Source organism: Limulus polyphemus, unplaced genomic scaffold (assembly GCF_000517525.1).
Source record: "Limulus polyphemus unplaced genomic scaffold, Limulus_polyphemus-2.1.2 Scaffold555, whole genome shotgun sequence".
NCBI classification, from domain to species: domain Eukaryota; kingdom Metazoa; phylum Arthropoda; class Merostomata; order Xiphosura; family Limulidae; genus Limulus; species Limulus polyphemus.
Window position 1 is genome coordinate 79,871 of NW_013666165.1, and position 15,184 is coordinate 95,054.

The 15,184-nt window shown below is 31.7% G+C and overlaps 1 protein-coding gene across 2 annotated transcripts in view; it reads left to right on the forward strand.

The window, feature by feature from the left end:
• The window catches only part of LOC106459076 (cytosolic phospholipase A2-like), a 47,454-nt gene that overhangs the window by 5,304 nt on the left and 26,966 nt on the right, over positions 1-15,184 (forward strand). For both annotated transcript variants that reach the window (XM_013918655.2, XM_022385477.1), the window contains exons 3-6: positions 2,546-2,570; positions 3,790-3,871; positions 6,783-6,929; positions 9,390-9,508. In XM_013918655.2, the coding sequence (XP_013774109.1) occupies positions 2,546-2,570; positions 3,790-3,871; positions 6,783-6,929; positions 9,390-9,508 (373 nt within the window). The remainder of the gene's footprint in view (positions 1-2,545; positions 2,571-3,789; positions 3,872-6,782; positions 6,930-9,389; positions 9,509-15,184) is intronic.

Consider the following 15,184-nt stretch of genomic DNA (forward strand, 5'->3'; position numbering starts at 1 on the left):
GTTATTTGGAGACACTGATCAGCAGATGGGTTTTAATTATAATAAATGCAAGATAATGCATGTGGGTTATCATGATTTAAATTTAATTTGGATGGGAATAACCTTAACAGTGTTATGAAGGAAAGGGATCTTGGTGTAATAGTCAATCAGTCTCTAAAGCCATTCAAGCAGTGCGCCATTGCTAGTGGTAGGGCAAGTAGGATTTTAGGTTGTATCTACAGAAATATTGAATACAAGTCTAAAGAGGTTATAATTTCATTGTACAGGTCGCTGGTTAGGCCACATTTGGAACATTGTGTTCAGTTTTGGGCTCCTCACCTTAGGTAAGACATTGAATTGTTGGAAGGGGTTCAGAGAAGGGTTACTAAAATGGTGCCTGAAATGGAGGGGTTGTCATATGATGAGAGGCTGAAATGTCTCAAATTCTTTTCTCTTGAAAAAAAGAAGAGTTAGGGGGGATCTGATTGAGGTGTTTAAGATTTTAAAGGGAATTTATAATGTTGATGCATCATCTTTTATCATATTTAACAGTGAGAATAGTAGGACAAAGGGACACAAATATAAATTTTGGGAAAATAGGAGCCATCTTAAGTTAAAACAGTTTAATTTTTCTAACAGGGTGGTTGGCGTTTGGAATTAGTTGCCTTCAGATGTTGTAGAGGCAGTAAATTTAAGTGAGTTTAAGAAAAAGCTTGATAAGTATATGAATGATAAGGGCTGGCTTTAAGATTTAAAAAAAAAAATTAATTTAGTTTAGAGGATGAAACAGCCGAGATGGACCAATAGGTTCCATGTTGCCCCAAAACATTGTTTTGTTACTATCTATTTAAAGTGGTGCCAAACAAATTTATAAAATAATTTTGGAAAAATAATTTTTTGTGATTTACATTACATTCTCTGAAAGGGAAAATATGAAAATATGTTTCTTTTAGAATTTTAAATTTTCCCAAGATGCATTCCTTAAATGTTTGCTGGCATATAGTGAGCTTTTTTTTCGGAATATCTAACATGGAATTTATATAAATTTATCCTTAATCTTAAATTATCTGTTTCACCAGTATATAAGTCACCACAATTTACACATTTTAAAAGATATATATTATATTCCTAGAATTACAATTAAATGAGTTATTAATAAAAATAATTTCTTTGTTATTATTCTTTATTGGCTTGGTAGATTGGGTATGACCTAAATTACACAAAGCACAGCTCTTTCTATCAACGGAAAAACTTTAGTAAAATCTCTTTTTAGGTTTATTCAATAATCTACAAAAATTGTTTTGTTTTGTTTTGTTTAATGAAATATCAGTATGTATATTTGGACAATGAGTCACCACTAAAGGTATAATAATATTCTCTTTAGGTTCACTAATTTCTGTTTAAATGTTTTCTATAAAACAAAAAGGTTATTCTTCACAATTTCAAAAACTCTTAATATATCTTTTCTATGGATAGTAACAATGAACTAAAAATTTTTTAGTTCTGGTAATCTATTACCTCTCGTTTCTTCATTGGAAACCGAATAATATAATCTACTTGCAAGATTCACAGGAACATTTAATTTTATATGTTTGGGATGATTACTAAAAAAATCGACATATTGATGCAAGGCAGAGTATGCTTCTTTTTGTATTGTTTGACCTTTTTACCACATAAAATTGGAATGAGGACTTCAATCAAAAAATGAAAATGTTGTCTGGGCATAGTAGACCAAGGTAAATGCCTTTTAAGTTTCAAAACGATCGGCAAACAATTGTCAATTTTAGAAAGAAGAAAGAAACGTAGGAAATACAAGTTATCTATCTCCCTGCAGGATAGACATAGTAATACCAAAGTATGGGTGAGTTACACTGTGCAAAATTATAAGTTGTGTTTTGGTTTCAGACATATCTGTGGGCTGCTTAACTAATGTTTAAGTGCACTAACTTCAAGAGAGTTTTTTTTTACCACCACCTCTCCATATTGATTTCAGAAACCAAGATACACTTTATAAATTCCACGTTGTAACCTGTAATTTGATGTTAATATGTTTTGCAATTTTTGCAATGTTTTTTATTTTTGTTTAAAGGAAGGATGCTTATAATACCAAATAATTTTCAATCATGACAGATTTGGAAGTGCTGTTTGTAATACATTCCTTAATATTGGTGGTGTAAATTTTATTTAGCTGATCAGACTTTCGATAAATATAATCTTTCTAATATCATGTTTGGCAAAACTAAAAGAATTGTTATTGTATGATATAGTTATTTGTAATGGTAGACTGATTGTTTTAGTTAGATTTTAATATTAAATGAAATTATCTTAAAATACTTGCTTTATAAAAACCTTTAAAATGCCAAAAAGATTGTATCTAAAGAAGTGATGAATACTGAAGTGAAAAAGATATGAAATATATGTATTGAAAAAATATTTGTAAAAGAAAGTGAGCAATAACTGGAAAAGTCTTAAGTTTTTGATAAAACCAGTGTGTCAGATTTCTCTGTGTTCACAATATAAATTATATATTCTAATATATTGTTTTCATGCTTTATTTGTTCTGTAGGTTTAATCCATATGAGGTATTTATGGTAAGTTTTATTTATTGTGTGTTATATATGTTATTTTTATAGTTGAATATTTTTCAAGCATATATATATTTAAGCATGAAATTTTCAGTTTATATCTTCAAATGCTGAAATAATTGTTCAAAAGAGTTATGATATTCTCAGGTGCATATACCCTATATTCATGTAGTTACATAAACAGAAAAAGAAGTAGTTTTTGAGATGTAATGCATATTGTAACCAAACATGTGCAAAATTTTAGCAACATACAAATTTAATATTGCATTTGGTAACTTCATTCACATGATCAGATTTTACCCACAGACAGTAAAATCAATAACATGTTTGATTACGAAGCTATTCACATTTACAAATTTATGTTTATTTAATCTCTGGACTCCGAAAATTTCTTGAAGTTTGACTGAACCAATTTACTTGCAACTTGATATTCACATGTAAGTAGTTGTTCAAAAACATAATTTAAATCTAGGTTTTGAAAATGGCAAATTTCAGCTCTGTTTTGGAGGTAAAAGACATTTTAGAGTTTCTCAGGACTGAATTTACCAATTTACATGAATATTTGCAGGAACACGTAGAGGATTGTTTAAATGAGTATCTACATTTAGATTTTTTAGAAATTTCATAACAGTACCCAATAATAGGGGATCAAGGGTTTTGGGGGCTCTCATAATTGGTTGCTTATACTTATATTCAAGTTGATGAGAACATTAAGTGATTGTTCAAAGTAAGGTGTGCAGATTCTTTGCATATTTCTTGTTTCCCATGAATTTCCATTCTTAAATGGCCACTGAATAATGGTTTGAAAATAGTTAATGTATGAGAACATAAGAAATTAGTTCATGAGAGAAGACATATAGGCCCATTGAAATCATTAAAATTCTGTATGAATTTAAAGTTACTCTTTATTCATAAATTCTGTTTTTACAGTGTTTTGAAAAATATTAATACATGCAGCATATAAATTCTACCACATCCCTTTTTCATTTCATTATTTAGTCACATAAAGGGGGAAGTAATTTGATCTAAAATAAGCCCGTATCTTGGCTTTAGTAGCTTCTAACTAAGATATTAAAATAAATTATATCACTTGTGTTTCCTTGTATGTTTATGTGTTACAGTAAAGTATTGATTTTTTTTTCCACCGGTATTAGTTCATTTGCATTGACTTTAATATTTTAGGAAACTGGTTTTTTAATGAATCTTGACGTGTATATTTTCACAGGTGTCTCCAACAAGTGTCTTTATTCTTCATGTTAAAGTTATAGAAGGTGTTGATATTACTAAAGGAATGCTTGGTGACCTTAGTAAGTACACATTAAAAGTTATACAAATTTGTTTGTTTTAGTGCTTCAGTTAGTTGTCCCAAAGATGTACAACTTTGTTGTTAGCTTATTGGGCATATTTTTTTAATGTATGTATTTTTTCAACTTAAAAAGATGAATCTAAATAATGAGATGATGGATCATGAATCTGTTTACTCAGTTAATATACAGTAAAAGGAATTCAAAATATATACTAATTTTGTTTAACATAATATTGGAAACTAACAAATTGAAGTACTTGTGTTATTGGTATGTTGTGAGATATACCACAATCTTTAGAAGTGTTTGGTCATAATTTTTAATAGTATGAAAATGTTTGCATATAACATACTTCATATAATGGAGAACAGAATATTTCTGATGAGTCAGTAACAAAAAAAACTGATACTTGATACATGAAAGTAGGTTATAAAATTTTAACCAGTACATTGAAGTATTGGCTAATAGCTTATTACTTTAACTAAATAATTATATCCTGATATCATTCAGTAATAAGGTCATCTTCCTTGATAAAAACCAGATGACTTTTTGAAAGTTTTTCTTTTTTGTTGTTTGTAAGTGGTGGTGGATATAAATTGCATTATCCTCTGTAACATTAATCAATATACATATAATGTATAGTTCAAGGTGATGTTAATTTCTTTAGTGTTAGCACCAAGCCAGGATGTTAATTTATAGAAATAATATCAGCTGTCTAACAAGTCCTTTTAGATGCTATTTAGTTTAAAGAGGAAGACCTTGTTAGTTACTGAACATTCTCTTTAATTCAGTACTTATGGTAAGTCAGTGTCTATTAGATATAATATTCAACTCAAGGTTATAGACAGTATGTGAACACAGATTCTTTACTTTGAAATAATTTAATGGACAGTAAATTAAGTACATTCTACCTAAATTACATCAAGCTCAGTTGTATCTGTGTTGTTTCAATAAGATAATTATGATGTTTACAATATTTTTGCTACATTTGATATGAATTTGAAGTGGTCTAAAAGTTTTTCCATCATTTTCCACAACATTGAAAGTTTCAAAGAGTGTCAACATAGTTTCCTCTTTAATAACTTGCATGATTACCGTATGTACAGATATGTACTTTGTATGAAAATGAGAATATGACCTTAGGTTGACTGAATACACTTTCAACAGTAATATTTCAGTGGGATTTTCATTTGGTGTTCACATTAATATATTACTTTTGCTTGTGAATATACTGACCTGGTTTTGCTTGTTGTCCTAACTACAAACTTTAGCAGACTGTTTATTAATTATATTTTAGTTTTTAGAGCAAAATACTTTTCTGCCAGTGTTTTGTTTTATGATAATAATAATAATAATTATTATTATTAAAAGATATGATGTTAAACTATCTTCCTTAGTTTAGTGGGTTAACCTAATACCCTGTTTATATTATCTAATACATTTGTTCAGTGAATTCAGTTATACTTGATCCATTTTTAATTGTTTGATGTTTAGAATATATACCAAACTTGCTCACCATTCACCACTTTTACTTACTTTCTTCTGTTGTCATTACTTGTAATTTCTATTTTGTGTGTTACGTTGGATTTAAATCTTATTCTAGAATCTTTCAGTTGTAGTAATATACTTTTTATGTATTTCCTTGGTTCAGTTTCAAACACAGGACCTCTTTCACGGCAGATAAGTGCTCTACCAACTGAGCTGATGAGGTTAATGAACTAGCTTTTGTTAGTACGGTACTTTTTTAATAAATCAAACTACCATGCAGTTAAACAAAACAAAAGCAAGGAAATCTGTCATATTACCTTTTTCCAGTCGATACACTGTTTTGTTACCAGAGGAAAGTTTTCATACACAAATATTACGTTTTTAATTAAGAATACATTGTGTATTTTTCCTTATGGGTCCAGACTTTTGGGACACCCTGTATGTTCAGGATTATATATCTTGAAAATGTAAATTTTTTATAAATATATAAGAAAGTTGTTCACAGAAACATCCAGAATTATTCCAAAGTACAGAAAGTAAACAATTCTGTTTTGTATACTTAACTACAGTTTGCAGTTTTTGTGTTTTTGAATAGAGTATGCAATAATGACAGTGTTGCAGCTGATGTGAGACTGTGTTAACTATGCACTTAAGAGAATTTGAAATATAGCACTTGAAATGGAGAACTTTTAGCATTAATTTTTCTGAACTTTTCACTCAGCACAATATTTTAGTTTTTTTACATAAACTAAAAAAAAAAATCAGCATTGTGGAACTTGTTTCACTGTTTTAGCTATAATACTAGTGACAACTTAAGCTAAAATCAGGTAGGTCTTTATAATCTTTTAATAACTTTTTTTCTTATGAATTACATCTAACTAAAGAAAATATATATATGTGTGTGTCTGTGTGTGCATGCCAAGTTTTTATACAGGTAAGCTTTATTGAAATTTTGACATTTTTATTAAATCTTTATTTTGTCTATAAATATATGACTATTGATTTCTACAAAATCAATATTGGACACAGTCTGCATAAACTCTGTTTTCTAATTTTGGTTGGCTGGGTGTTGCTTAATGGTTAGCATATGAAGTTGCAGATTGAGGGGTCCAGGGTTCAAGACACAAATCCCTTGAGCATACTCTACACTTTCAGCCATGAGCTTCTTATAAAAGTGACAATCAGTCTGATTATTTGGTTCAAAGAGCTGTATAAAAGACTATGGTGGTGGGTGCTGCTAGTTGGCTATCTTCCCCTCTTAGTAGCAACTGTACCTGAACCTTAAGAATCTCTGACGTGATCATTTAGCATACATGCGCATAAGGTGTTGTCCGGGTTAAAAATTCCAAATTTGATTTTGTGTTTGAGATGATTAGTTTATTTCGACATAATTGTTTTATTAATGTATATGTTTTTTCTGCTGCAGTTGATACACCAGATCCCTATGTTGTTCTTCGTGTTCCACATACTCCAAATGGAAAGAAACAAACCAGATGGAAACTAAACACAGTTAACCCATCTTGGGATGAATCTTTCACTTTTGTTGTGGATCCAGAGAAAGATCGAATTTTGGGTATGTAGTGAAATTTGTATGATAAATTGAGTGGCATACACTATAATGTTAAATCTAAAAGTAGTAAATGAGACAGGACTGTAATATTATTTGAATCATTAAAGAAAAGCTTTTTAGTCACCTTATAATGTGTTTTTTATTAGATAAGTTTGGGCTATTTGGAATATAATGTTCCAGCAAAAAAAAGGATGTGGGTGGTCTCTAGAATTTATGTGTAGAAATTTTTTCCTGCTTATTCGATGTTAAATTTCATATTTTTTAAGTTATTAGCATCTCTAATTGTTAGCCTATTTTTTTTTTTCTAAAAGCTCTATCAATGGTTTCAAGCTGTTACTCTTATGATGTAACAAGCCTAGTATTAACTGGGGTTAAGCTCAGCATAGCTAAAGGTGAAATCTTCATGAAATAGAAAATATTTTCAAAATGTTACTGAAAGTATTGCTAATCCTTTAAATCAAGAGTAAAAAAAGCATTTTATCTCATATATAAAAGAACATACAATTTTATGGTGCAATAGTACTGTAACTGTCGTAGCACTGCTAAGGGGCCCAGGCCTCCTTGAATCATCACATGGCCTGAATATGCATGCGCGTGCACACACACACAATTTAGTGAGTACAGTATGTACAAATTGCTTAAACCACAGAAACTACAGCCACAATTCTAAATTAACCTGTTATCTTACTAATTGTTCCTTAAAATGTTGACTCATTCATACTATTTTTGAAAATAATGAACAACTCATAATAAATGATACAAAATAGTTTATTTTATGTATGATTATAAGACAGTATGCTTAAAATGATGGTTTATGTACACCCAATTTGATAAGGAACAACTTTTCATCCAGATTTGACAACAAGGTAAGGCAATAGGTTAATTCAATGGTCAAAAATTAAATGTCAATAAAAGCAATAAATAAAGCCCAAAATTAATTTTTGCCTATGGAGCCCATGACATGCTATGCTTGCTACTGATACAGTTCATGATTTTTTTTCAGTTATTTCAAAATTGCTTTCTAAACTAGTTGATACCATTATGTGCTTATTGTTTTAATATCAAAAACAGTTGAAAATGTCAATTTAAACACAGAATATTTGCTTCCACAAAAAAACGTATGTTAATATATATAATAAGGCTGTCACTTCAAAATTAGGGAGTATTAGCACAGATAGCCCTTGAGTAGCTTTGTTGGAAATTCAACAAACATACAAACAAATGCACTGAAAAATGGGATTTTTACCATCACTCTTATAATGCAACCATGACTCCAAAATATGGAGAATTATTTCTTGTTTTTGGCAGCAATGGGATGCAAGTCCCAGTGTGTTTCATATATTATAGTAGAGAAAAATAGTTTTTCTGATCTTATAATGAATGTAAGTAAAAGTTGTGACAGTGTTAGAATTTTAGAACAGTTTATAACTTAATTAAGCCAATATGGAGAAAAAAATGTATAATAGTAAATGGTTTTGCATATAAAATCGTTACAAATAATTTTGTTTATCATGTGTATAATGAAAATTGGTGATGTTTAATGCATTTAACCTATACTTTTTCCTTCCAGAAAGACACTTGGAAAATTGTATCAATAAAATATTGAAGAAACTGCATAGGATGATACAAAGTGTTAGACTGTGTTGAATTTTTGTGAATACTCAAATATTAATAACAAAATTATGAAAAGTATCCACCCCATTATTAAGAATTATGAGGCGATGAATAAATTATATGTAGCCTAAGCCATTCTTCTAGGATGGGGTTGCGTAGGGACATTATTTTGTGTGTCCAAAATGTAGAGAAGACATGATAATAAATGCTTATTAACTATCTAATTGTTAACTTTACGAGTAGTAGGTTTATACTTGGGCCTAGTGGATGTGGCTTTATGGTAAGCTTCTGAGCTGTGAATCTGAAAGTCCGAGTTTTAAGCCACAAAATGCCGCTGAAAATTCTTTGCACTTTCAATCACAGGGGCACATGAACTATGATAGATAGTCCTGTTCTTCAAATAAGAGTGTCAGAATATTCAATAGGTGTTTGTTGCCTGGTTGCCCTTCCTCTGATTGTCAGTTTAAAATTATGGTTGGCTAGTTTGAACCTTAGGGGGCCTCTGACTAGGTTGATTAATTGATGAGTCAAATAAACTGCCATTCAGGTTGAAAAATACCAACACCAGAGGCTTATAACTAAAGCAGTTTTTATTATTTTCACAAAACAAGAAACAGCAACATTAATTGAGATATTGATGCATAGCTTATGGTGAAAATACTCATTTATAAAATGATTTAATTAAATATTTCTTAATTAGTAAATCTATTAAATAGCAGGTATAACTGATTCTTGGGAAGTAATTGTGAACACTTTAGCTATAGTTTAAAGCTATTAAGTTCTTACTTCATGTCAATGTTCATAATTTGTAGAGCTTACCACTTTTATTTATTCTTTGTGTGTATACAGAGGTGATGCTGAAAGACTACAACTATGTGTATTATGATGGAATCATTGGAACTAAAGAAGTAGACATTAGTACTTTGCAGTTAAATAAAGCAGTAAACCTTATTGTTTCTTTTCCTAAGGTAAACCTGACTTTTTTTTAATGTGTTTCAAGTTATATTTATTTTGTGATTAGAACATTGCTTGTCTTGATTGTGTCTTAGACATTTAGGTGTGGGTTGATACAAGATATATTTCAGTGATTTATTTTTGAATATTACTTGTAATGGTTTGGTTACAAAATATTCTCCAAGTTCATGAAAGTTGTGAATCTTTGTTGGTAAATGACTAGTGCAGATAAGGATAGTAATCTTGGGTTAGAAGCCTGACCAGCAGGGTGAATTAAGGGTTGGATGGACCTGGGGCTAAATTTTTCTACTACTTTTTGCAACTAAAGGATAAGGCAAAAAACAACAACAACTAAACTTCAAGATATGTTTTATTTTTGGATACAGTGGGAAAATAATATGCACAGATTTGCAAGACTCATCTACAAATTGATGAACAATATTAGTTGTTTCTTGAATATGAAAAGTGATATTCTAACAGGGACAATTTCCATTTGGACAGCAAAGCATATAGACAAAAAGAAATCACCTACACATAAACTCAACAACTCATGCACACACAAACAAATAAATGCTCACATGCATATATACATGTTTAGATCACACCGGTACTCGCATAGTGTGCCTAACAGTAGTAGCATATCATGTCATCTGTACTTAGTTAAACTACTGTCTTCCTGACTCTTTTTGTAGCAAGGGCATTCATGATCTAATTGGCATCAAGCAATTCCAGCAAGTCATTTTCTATGCACAAAAGTGCCTGTGCATTTAGCTTGTTTTGATACAGTATTATTGAAGTGTGTTCTTTGTCCTTTTTAGCATTGAGAATGATCTTTCTCCCAAGCAACTACTTGACATGAGGTACAGGTACATCCTTAAGATTATCAGGACATTTGGGAAAGTTGATTACAGAGATTGGTTGCGTATCATTGTTAGCGTACTTTGTTCCTTGGATTCTGATGGTTTTTCAACACACCCTGCTTGGCAGAGGGTGGGAAATTTAACAGTTTCTTCTGTGCAACTGTCAAAGTCCATAAGATAGGTATTGATGAGGTTTTTGGTGGCATTTTTGGAGGTAATCTGTATGCATGGGCTCTAAGTTTCATAGAAACCCAAACTTCCAACTGACATTTTCATATACCACTATTATGTTGTTTAGTACAAGTGACACTTTGTCAACTATTGTTAAGAAAGTCTGAAATTTATATTGAGTAGATGGTGCAAAGTCACTGTCCTCAGCATCCTTTTCATCCCACTGTGTATTTCTTTTCCTTGATCTTTCAACCTTATATGTCTTGCATACTGATGGTTGTTTACTTTTTTCCCTCATATTCCGGAAATGAACCTTGTAATTTCTGCATAAATTTGTCAAGGGATTTTAGCAGATGAGAAGCCGTACTGACACCCATTTGAGAATTTTATAATGAATGACTTGTCTTGTAAAACTTCTACAGAATAATGCTTCATAATTCTATCACTATACCTGTTTCTAGTTGTTCCATTTGTAACATTAGGCTTCCTGTATTTAAGCATACATGAGGCTATTCAGAGTCATCACCTTTAATGGAAGCAAGGACTTGTGTTATGGCTATGTACTCCATTTTTAAGGCTTGCATTGCATATGAATGGACAATCTACCTTGTGTCTAATAACCTCTTTATAGTCAGGAACCCGAGTTTTTCAAGTACATCATGTAGGTGCTTCCACAGTTGGGTTGAGCTGAGAAAAAAAAACTTCTTCAAAGGCAAAGAATAAACAAACTTCAGTACACCAGTCCGCAGTGCTTTGCCCAACCAAATTGAGTGAATGAGCACAGCAGGGAACATAGTCTGTTAGGGGGGGATTCTTCTCATTGATTAAGGCTTGCATGCAAGCATATTTGCTGCTCATATTGAATGCATTGTCGTAAGACTGCTCATGGCAATCTTTAATTCTTATATCATATCATTCTTTTCAAGGAAATTAATGAGAACTCTAGCAAGTTCTGTTCCTATGTGATTGATTATTTTAAGAATGAGGCAAATCTCTTTACAGGGCCATCATCTAGAATGCATCTAAACATCATTGTCAGTTTATCTGTGTGGAATATGTCTGGTGTAGAATCAACAGATACTGAGTAATACTTGGATGCTTTGATTTTCTGGATAATGGCAGTGAGAACTTCTTTGTGTAGGATTTACATGAATACTTCACAAACTGCTGAGGATAAGTACTAGACATGACTTTTTCTCCATATCTGCACATTTTTGAATATGTTCAGCAATAAATGTATTCTACTCAGCCAATAGCTCCAGTATTCCTAAGTATTTGCCATTATGCACTGAACCAACTACTTTACAGCTTCTTCTGAATACTAATTCTCTGGATCATAGAATCTTTATGACTGAGAGAATATGCTCTAGAACTTGGTGCTAGTATTTTTTCTCTAACTCCATCTGCTCTTTTAAAGTCTTGCAGATTTGTCCACTTTTGGTGTTAAGAATAACAAATATGGTGATGCAGCAAGGTTTTTTCATGCTGACTAAATTCCATTGCAGCATGTTTCCAGTCAGCGTAACCAGTTGTTGCTAGTGAAGAAGTTTCCATTGTTGTTGAAAACAATTTGCATATAATACAGAAGATGTTCCCTTTTGGTGAGTAGCAAAGTCAGTTTCTTTTAACTCTTTCTCTATTAAATTGCTTGTGATAAAAAAAAAGTCTTTGAGCATTGGTGTTTATGTTTGTCACCCAGAATCAATTTTTGTAGATGCACTGAAATCTGCATCCATGTACTGGCAAGATGTAATTTTTTGACACACAAACAAAACCTCTCATTTTGTCAGAAACTTGTGTCCATGTCACAATGTTGAATGTAAAGGATGAGTTAGTATCTTCACTGCCATCGCAATAATTTATTACTTCCTGTTGGTAGGGGCTCGATTCATTTTGATGAGGCTGAGAGTCATGAGCATTAAGAGTTGTAGTCTCTACATGATTGTTTTCACAATTTTGGTTGGCAGCTATATTTTCATCACTTTCTGATTGAGGGCAAGTTCTTGATTTGATAAGACGAGGCTGACAGTTATCAGCATCCAGAGATTTAGTGTCTACATTGTTGTTTCCACTGTCTTGACTGGTGAGGGTTTCAGCACTAGAGAATGCAGCCCATAAATCCATGAGCTTCCTAGTTGAGCTATTACTTTCTCGAAGTTGTTTACTCCTCTTTTTTTGGCTTTTTCCAGACACTCTTGTGTTTATGCATCTGTATAATAGGTGAGATGAACACTTAATGAATAATATGCGTGTGTGCACATATAAGGTACTTGTGTGTGTTTGTGAAAGTGAGAGAGAGAAATGTTAGAATGAGCTACCTAATAGTTTTGTAACAAATGATAGCATGTAATTTTTAGCACTTAACTCAAAGATTTCAAATTTTGTACTTGGTTGAATTGTATTCTATAATCACCAACTAATGATACTTGTCAGGTTGTCAATGAATTATTTACAGCTGATAAGTGGGCCAGTGTACCCATACAAGTAATTATGAATATTTTACAGGATAACAATTTACAAGTTCTGTTCAAGAAACACAAACAATTGATACAATATATTCTAAACGCTTAAAATACTGTTACTTACCTTGTTAGTGATGATTGAACTATTTTCTTGAACAAAATCTGAAGCCTTTGAGAATGAAGAATTGAAAGATATAAATATCTTCAATCTAGCCTAGTAACATATGTCTAGTCATATTCTAGGCCTACTGCTTGATCATTTGATAAGAAATGGCATGTGAAGTGCAAACTGTGAGGGAGGAGCCTGGTTGATAGTCATGAAAATGTGGAGTAAAGAGACTTTGATTGGCCAAGGCCTATCATTTGATTAGCATGACTAGGTCTAGCCCCACTTACATCTGGCACATTTGCATTGCAACTTGTATGCAAATGTACTAGGTCAGAGCTAGATACAGTTTGTCACACTATTCAAAGGCAAGCCAATCAAACCTCTGCACTCTACATTGCATGATAAACCTACCGATGTTGCACACAAGCTCTCTCTCTCTTCAAGAATAAATAGACTCGGTTGAATAATTTTTATTAAGCATTTTCTAAAAGAAAATTGAAGATGGGTCTTTTTTGAGCTTAGCCCTGGGGCCACTGCCTCAATAGCCTTAACCTTAATCTGCCCCTGCTGACCAGGGCAAATGTTTTCATTTGCATGTTGTCGACTTGTTACACATCATGGCAATAGGTTCTTTTTTTATACCTACAATGTATACATGATTTTCAAACGTAAACAAAACATCTTCATCTTTCCCTTTATAAATTATTTTGTAATAATGCTTTTTTGTTCTGAAATAAGTTTAAAAAATAAACTGTAATTGATTTTATGTTATGGTCAGTAACAAAAGGTTGTAACCTTTGATTTCCAGAATTTCTTTCAAAGACTTGTCTGAGATATTCAGAATAAAATTAAGAAACTTATTACATTTCTTTGTTGTTATTTTTTCTGTTACCATAAGCATTATTTATGCGAGTATTTTAATAACATTTAATTATGTAGGGTTCTCAAAGCAGGGTATTTCGAGCACTAATCTCAAGGAATCTTATAACATCTAACTTTTCAGCTCAGTTGTAAAATAATAAATAGATCATAGAAATTTAAAATTGATTAGTTCAAAATGGGTTTTGGATAGAATTTAGTGTTTGTAAGAAGAGTCTTAATGTTTTTGAACTTTCTGATATATAAGGTTGTCAAGAAATTAATGTTGCATTTTGGAACACTTTCGTTACCCCCCCCAAAAAAAACAACAACAAAAAATCGTACATCACGTATAATAGTTAAACAAACCACCTAAACATCACATTAGTGTAGCCTATATAATATGTAAAGTTTAGTTTACTCTAATCCCTTATAATGTTGGCACACAACGAAAGATACATTCAGCATGTAATGGTGTTTGAATACAAGAAGGGAAACAATGCCTCTGTAGCTACAAAGAATATCTAAGAAGTTTATTGAAATGTTTTGAACATTTGTAAGTGTCAATGATGGTTCAACAAATTTTGTTCAGGTGACTTTTAGCCTTAAAAACTGTGATGTCAGAGGCCGACATGTTGGAATTGATATTGATGCTCTGAAGACACTTGTTGAGTCTAACCCAAGGCAACACACTCGTGAAATGGTCCTGAAATTGAATGTTTCTTGTGAAACAATATATAAACATCTAAGAAATATGGGAAAACTTCTTAAAGAATGTGTTTGGGTGCCTCAAGAACTCTCCGATGATCATTGTTTCCAACATGTGAATGTTGCTTCTTCTATTCTGGCACGTAATACGCATGAACCATTTTTGACAGAATTGTCACCAGTGATGAAAAATGGATTCTCTATGTGAGTATTAAATGCCAAAAACAATGGCTCGGCCCTTCAACAGAAACACCCTTCACTCGTAAATCAGAGAGGTGCTTCTCCATGATAATGCACGTCCACATGTGGCACGTTTGATGCAACACAAGATTATGAAGTTGGGTTGGGAAGTTCTCTCCCATCCATCATACTCCCCAGATATGACACCATCAGATTACCATTTTTTTCATTTGCTGCAACACCATTTTAATGGAAAAACGTATGCACATGTGGAAGGTGTTAAAAAGGACATTGACATGTTTTTTTGCTTCAAAGCCAAATTATTTCTTTAATCAGGGCATT